Below are 7665 nucleotides of genomic sequence, written 5' to 3'. Positions count from 1 at the left end.
TAGAATGTTGACTGGTATGTGTGTTGACACTCTTGTGAGATGTGAAGACATCTACCAACCCCAGATCAAGGACAGATCAAAATAAGAATACCACCAAAGACCAACTTGGTGAACCAATGACTTTTATTGGTGTAACTGATAGGAATGTTGGTGAGAGTTACTTACAGGAGCAGAAATGACTCAAAGAGCTGCATCACCGAACCCCAACACAGCTCATGAAAGCTGAAAACCTAGAACATACTTCTTAACCTGTAGGCAGCTCACGAAGTTGAAGAGTGTCCTTTCCAGCTCATTGGTTTTTAAACCTCTCACAGACAGCTCTGCTTGTGCTTTCTTCTTCTAGGCTTCTCAGCTGATGTGAGCTCCTTTAGGCAGCTGAGTTTAGCTGAGAGTTTCTAGACAATAGTTTGTCTCCAAGTGTCTTGGCCATCCTTATTGATTATGTATATGAGTACAGGAGAGGTCTAGTGAATCTAGTCAGTTCAATGGACTTGCTCAAGCTATTGAGTTGTTTCTCTCTAAGCCTAAGGAGTTTCTCTGTATGATGGAGTATTTAACATACTCTTAGAACATCTGGATAGTCACCTCCCTGCAAACACCTTGTGCTTAAGGAGCTTTCCTCCAAGATGGAAAGTTCTATTCTTGAAGAAAACTACTACACAACAATGAAAACTTTGCAGGTCTTTTAAGGGCAACCGAAACTGCTGTGATTTCAGGAGTATAATAGCATAGCACATCCGAAAGACAGTATCCATGCATCTCTTCCCAACCTTTCCTCCTTACAACCATTTATTTGACCTCAGATTCAGTGATAGTGTTCAAATTATTAGAAGTTATACAATTATGTACCCTACCTGCCAAATGGAATTATGTCCATAGAAGGAGCATAACTTAAGGATACTATTTAGTAAAAGAAAAAAAAATAACTCAACACTTGTTATTCCAGAATAAATCGCTTATGAAGTCTCAGTTATTTTCTGGTTACAGTGAAAGTTTCTAGAGGATTTGATCTAAGGATGGGTATTCAAGAAAATAAGAAATGACAAAGTAAAACACAGATACCAAAAGGAACACTAATCCTTGTAAAGAAAGGAATTGTATGAAGAAATGATATAATGGACAGAGGAATTAGAAGAAATTGTGAGACTAAGTTTTATTATTATTTATGGTCAAAGACCACAATTGCTAATGCCATAACCCTAGGTTCAACAATCATAAGTACACAACTATGAAGGCAAGTCTATTGGTCGGTTTCTGGTCACTCTCCCTAAAAGTAGTTTCAGAGCCTTCTTCATATCATTGTTCCTTAGACTATAGATGAATGGGTTAAGCATGGGGGTGACCACAGTATACATCAACGAAGCCACTGCAGTGGCATGGGGGTTTTGGGACACTGCAGAACTGAGGTACACTCCCAGGAGGGTGCAATAAAATAAAGAGACAACAGAGAGGTGAGATGCACAAGTGGAAAATGCTTTGTACTTCCCCTGAGCTGAGGAGATTGCACGTATGGAGGATACTATCCTGGAGTAAGAGTAAAGGATGCCGGACAGGGGGCCCACAGCCAAGAACATGGCTGCAATATAAATCACTATGTCATTAAGAGAAGTATCAGAACAGGCATGGTGTACCACATGATCAAGTTCACAGTAAAAGTGAGGGATTTTCAGGTCTGCACAGAATGACAACCGCAGAACCAAAAAGCTGTGTAACAAGGCATTCAGAACACTTATGATCCAGCATGCTAGAATCAGTAACCCACAGCGTCTTGTATTCATGATGACCATGTAGTGTAGGGGGTGGCAGATAGCCACATAGCGGTCATAGGCCATCACAGTCAGCAGAAAGATGTCCAGTACTGAAAAAAGTAGTAAGAAGTACACCTGAGTGATGCAGTTCACATAGACGATAACTGTGCTCTGTATCTGGATGTTCACCAACATCTGTGGGACTGTGGTGGAGGTGAAGCAGATGTCTACAAAGGACAGATTGGAGAGGAAGATGTACATGGGCGTGTGCAGGTGGGAGTCTACAATGATGGCCATGATGATGAGTGAGTTGCCAAAGACAGTCACGAGGTACATGGAGAGAAAAAGTCCAAATATGAGAGGTTGAATTTGAGGTTGATTCTCTGAAAATGCAAGAAGAAGGAATTCTGAAAGTTGAGTGTCATTTCCTTGATCCATGTGTTTGATACGCCTTCTAAAATAAGAAATTTGGAGAAGATTCAGTTACTTATTAGTAACATAACATCAATGTTTATTTCTTCCTTCATTTCCTTTCTTCTTACTTCTTCTCCCTGCTGCCCCAGCCATTGTCAACATGTCTGAAAATAATTAACTCTCTCCTCTGGCAGCTAACAACTTTCAATGGCTCCTCAGCCAAGGTTAAGGTCTTATGAAGCCTTTTGGCTTCCACTATAGAATGCTGACTGATTTGATCTTGTGTAAGTCTTGTGCAGACAACCATAGCTGTTGTGATTTTATAAGTATAAGGACCTTACTGTGTTCAAAAGGCATGATACCACAGGAAACCCTTCTAATCTTCTGTCTCCTACTCTTTCCACTTCCCCTTTCACACTATTCCCTGAATCTTTTGATTTAGATGTGTCATCTTGGGCTAAACATTTTGTAGATGTTTACTCTCCACACTTGGACAAGTTATCAGTTCCTATATTATCCTGCATCCACTGAAAAAAAGAAGCTTCTCTAATGAGGACTGGGAATATCACCTATCAACATAGATATAAATATTTAGACTCATGTTCATACTATGCACATTTAGCACAATAATAACTGCACATTCTTCCCTAGGGCCTATGAGCTCACCAAACAAGGAGTTCCTGGTCATATAATTTATATTTTAGGCATGTATTTACTACTAAGGAACTTTACAAGCCTAGTCTTCTATAGTCATGAAACTTAATTCTGTATTGTGTAGTTATACCACAAAGAGAGTCCTAGTGATATTTCTGAGTAGAAATTCCTGGTCATGTTCAATTTGTTCTCAGAGACTTCATATTAAAAAAATCACTAATGCTCCTCATCCAACTGTCCTATGGTGGCATGAACAGCATAAAGTTTCCTTCCTCCTGCCCCACACCCATCAAAGCCTGAGATGTGTGTGAGAACTGGCCCAGAGGTCACAAGGGTGGGAGAGTTGTCTCTGCCCCCATCAGCTGCAACACCTGGGAGAGCAGGCCCTGCACCTCTTCTGGGTAACAAAATAGAGTCAATTTGTAGGTGGAGGTGGAGGTAAAAGATGTAAGTATGGGAGCGCTGTCCCCACTATTCATCTCTGGTGTGGTAGTTGTAGAAGGGAGAAAATTGCCCCCTCTCACCTCTTGTCCCTTACCGCCTGCAACAGACAACAGAACTGACTTCCTCTTACCAGCTGCAGCACTCAGGAAAGTGAACCTTGCCCCTCACCTAGGCAGCACAACAGAGCTTTCCAGTGGTTGGAGGTAAGGGTGACCAGCTCTGATGCTGTGAGCAAGGGAGACCTGTCCCCATTACTTATCTGACATGTGGTGGAAGGAGCGAAGGAGAGATGCCCCCCATCTCCCACTCATCAACACCTGAGATGTGAAGGACCTGGCCCTGGAGTCATGAGAACAGGAGGGCTGCCTCTGCTTCTCGCTTGCTCCTGTGTCTTGCTTGGGCAACAAAATAGAGCTGGCCTGTGGGTGTAGGTGTGGGAGTGCCATCCGGAGGGCATGGAAGCAGAGAATTAGCCCAACCCCTTGTGTATTGCTGCAAGAGGTGAATTACCTGAAACAATGCCGGAGAACTCACCTTTTGGTGAATACAGGGGAACACTGGCAGGCAGACCAACTCTGCAGCTACCCAAGTCCAGAACCAGGGTTATCATTTGGTCCACCCCAACATCCACCCCATCTATGATCTGCTGAAGGATGTGACGTGACCTAACCCACAGACCCAAAGCTGCAGGATCTCCACAACACAGAGAAACTACAGAATATCCAAGAAGAGTCCTAGGGAGGGCCCAGCATCAAGATAATAGTAGAAAACAAAGACCTCGGACCAAACCAATGATTCTTTGCAATGAATACTTGCAAGTAAAGATATAGGGATAAAGGAGTTTACTGCATGATTCACTGTGTCACACTGCGGATTTCATAATGAGATTTTTAACTTTTTCCCTTTTTCTCTTACATTTTCTTTTATTTGGGCGGGAGTACAGAGGTGGAGGGCAGATGTGAAAGGATGGGGAAATGAATGGGATCAAGATAATGATGTAAAAGACATATAGAATAAGTAAAAAAACATTAATAAGAAGCTCTTAGATACACTTTTGAAGTGAAAATTAAAAATGTCCCTGGTTGAAATACTATCTAGATAAATATGATAGAGTGAAGGAAGACAAAATACTTTCAGTGTAATGAAGGGGAAGCAGGAGGGGCAAAGTTGAAGTATGAGCTTTATCACATGGTTACTGATGTGCTGGACACATCAACTTCTCAGATCATCAGCCCTGGCAGCAAGTACCTTTACCTGTTGAACCAACTTGCTGGCCCAGTTCCATAACTTCTTAAAAAGGACATTACACAATGAGAGATATTTACATGGCCACTAAACAATTAAAGAAGAACAGAAGTAAACAGATTTGTCAGATGAAAACAATGAAATGAGCTGATTCTCATGATACAAGAAGGGAAAGTAGACTTCTTGGTCACAGGGCAAAGTTCTGCCTCCCATTCTATCTCATGACACCCAGCAAGTACACTAAATGAGAAAAAATTACCCAAAAGCAAAAATAATGCACATTAGACTCTTTAGATAAATTTTATGTGTACACCCAAGCAAGCCCTTATTCTAGTGATAATTAATATGCAAACATATTTCTTATGGGGGAAATCACAGACCCTTACCCCTTCCTGCTGAATTGGAGGGTGGGGGGATGGTTGGACTCTCGAGTAAAATGGTGATCAGTTGTGTAGCTTTGCTGAAACCACCAGAATCCAATGGATAATTCCAAACCCATGATCACACAGATTGACATACTTAAAGTCATTAAGTCATAGAACAGCAACAATAACAAAAGATGTGGGTGTAGGGAAAGGACTCATAGTGAGAAGAGCAAGCACTGGCAGGAGGGAGACAGGAGAGGGTAAAATTTTCAATAAGCAAATTTTATCACTAAAAAGGTATCCTCAGCGTTGCTGTATAGAATCTTCTGCCAGAACACTAGGACATTTCTATCTTACACAAACATACTTTCTCTAATCAATCCCTGTGGACACCAAGTAACTTCATCCCCTGCTACTCCCATGACACTTCTGGATCAACATGTCACATTATCTTTAATAATGTAAAATTGACTCAGAGACATATATTTATCATTCTGTGTCATATGAAGATAAATAAATCACACATGTTTGTGAAACTTAAACTTCACTTGGATGCAAATCACGAATTACTGAGAACCAAAAGCCACAAGACTTGTTGAAACAGACCTGTCCAGAAAGGCAAAGGCCAGCCCTGGTAACAGACACACAATCATAGCTACCAGAAAGACTGAGGCAGGAGGATCACAGGTTTAAGGGATAAGCTATGAACATTTTAGTTTTGTCTTTTTGACTTTGTAATCTTGAGCTGCACTTTTTTTTTAAGTCATCCCTGGCTGTAAAGCAAGGACAAGCCTAGCCTAAATGATTTACTGAGACCATCTCAAAGGGTTTGATAACTCACTGGTGGGACATTTGCCTGGCATATATGAGATCTCGGACTTAATATCAAGCACAGAATTATAAAAGACCAAAGGTACAGCAAGGATTAACACTCATAGATGAAGTGAGGGTATGTAACAGACTATTCAGTCAATCACATTCTGCTGGGGCAGAAAGACAGTACATGTGAGCATTAACAACAGTGAAAAAAGCCAAAGACAAACACAAACAGCATTTTTTCTTTCACATATTTATATAATCTAGAATTAAAAATAACAGAAAAGTAGAAGGAAGTCCAATGGGAAGTACTAAGAAGACTATCAAAAGTGATGGTAGAGTCACAAGAAAAAGATGAACAAGATAGTAGCACATTCTACACATGTACAGACATGTCACAGGCAGACCCAGTGTGTTATATAATTAATATTTTATAAAATTTTGGGACAATTAGGAGGAAAGAATATGTCTATCACTCTGGACTTCACAAAACTACATAATTTCTCCCCAAACACACACACACACACACACACACACACACACACACACACACACACACACACACTGGAATATCAAAGAGAAAAGGTGCTGGGGAAGTCTAATCTGTACATGTGAAAGAATTCTCTTTTGAAGTGGAATAAACACATCATTTTTACTTAACAAATGTAAAGGATATGCATCATTTGCAATAGAGGAAGTAAACAGGTAAAAAAAAGTCACAAGAATTGTTTGTATTCATTAGTAAGGAAATGATGGCAAGCAATCTTTCTAATATAACTTTTCCACTTTTTTTTTTTATTTTTTGAGACAGGGTTTCTCTGTAGCTTTTTGGTTCCTGTCCTGGAACTAGCTCTTCTAGACCAGGCTGGCCTCGAACTCACAGAGAACCGCCTGCCTCTGCCTCCCAAGTTTAATATGACTACAAAGCTTAAAATTCATGAACTTTTGCAACAGTGCAGACATTATTCATCTGGGTCTTTCTTATAAACATGACATTATGTTCATTTTAAACATAAAAGGCATGAAGTGTATATAACTTTACAATCAGTGTTTTTGCTATATATGTTCCATAATTTCCAAGGTCAAGGAACACAAGTTCTCATTTGTATGGAAATATTTTATGAGTTCATAAAGCCATCCTTTTATAATTATCCTTCCAAAACTGTCACTGAAAGATTAATTCTCACCCCAATTACTGAGTTCAGTTTTCTTTTCAGTTTCATGAATTGGTACATTCCAAGACCAACCCAGAAAGCCTCCCTTACATCTCCCAGTCTTGGCTAGGCTAACTTTGCTCTCATGTATGTTTTCTGTACTTCTACTTTCTGAACTCTTGCTGCAATACCAGCAGAGCTCCATGACTCACCTGGATGAAACTCTGAAAGGTAGGTCTGTGCATCAAAGCCTCAACTCCCTTTTGAATGGCTGATGATGGAGAATTGAAGCTGTACTTGACACATGCAGGACAAAGAGAAATATTAATCCCCAGACAGAGTTAGGACTTCAAAATGAGAAAATTAATGTGTACTTAGTTTACAAATCAGAAAGACTACACTGGGGAGACAAAGATAACAGAAGTTTCTCCTTTGAGAATATTTCCTTCCTGTTATTCCAACCCCTGAGCGCATGATTTCCCCATGGAACATTGCTCTGCACAGAAAGAAAATTGGTCCTAAGGATTGCCTGTTCTCAAATGAGGAGGTTAAACGCCCAGATGACTAGTCATTGTTCCTTCCCCATGAGCGCTCTTGATTTAATCTTCTACCAGCTTACTTCATCTTGATTTAAGGTTTCAACCAAAGTTTAAAGCTATGAAAGTTGATGTAAATATGTGCGAGGTCACCAAAACATTGCTTTACATTGGTGGCTTCAGAAACACCCAATTCTCCTGTTCATCAACAGAGAGAGCTCTTTCCCCTTCATTTGAGACCATGGGTTCTAAGTTAATTAGCTTCCTTGTGCTTTTTACAAAACAATGA

General features: G+C 40.3%; 1 protein-coding gene across 1 annotated transcript; it reads right to left on the bottom strand.

Annotated features, from left to right (window-relative positions):
• Window positions 1-1226: 1226 nt before the first annotated feature.
• LOC101989782 (olfactory receptor 19-like) lies at window positions 1227-2186 on the bottom strand. The gene has a single exon (XM_005360713.1). The coding sequence runs from the start codon at window positions 2184-2186 to the stop codon at window positions 1227-1229; it is 960 nt and encodes a 319-aa protein (XP_005360770.1).
• Window positions 2187-7665: the final 5479 nt, after the last annotated feature.

This window comes from Microtus ochrogaster, linkage group LG3 (genome assembly GCF_000317375.1).
Source record: "Microtus ochrogaster isolate Prairie Vole_2 linkage group LG3, MicOch1.0, whole genome shotgun sequence".
Classification (NCBI taxonomy): Eukaryota; Metazoa; Chordata; class Mammalia; order Rodentia; family Cricetidae; genus Microtus; species Microtus ochrogaster.
The sequence above is the reverse complement of the archived record's forward strand: the minus strand, read 5'-3'. Positions and strand labels throughout refer to the sequence as shown.

What these genes read in the sequence shown, in the direction of transcription:
- LOC101989782 (XM_005360713.1), bottom strand. Translation starts at nt 2,186, where the DNA reads ATGGATCAAGGAAATGACACTCAACTTTCAGAATTCCTTCTTCTTGCA.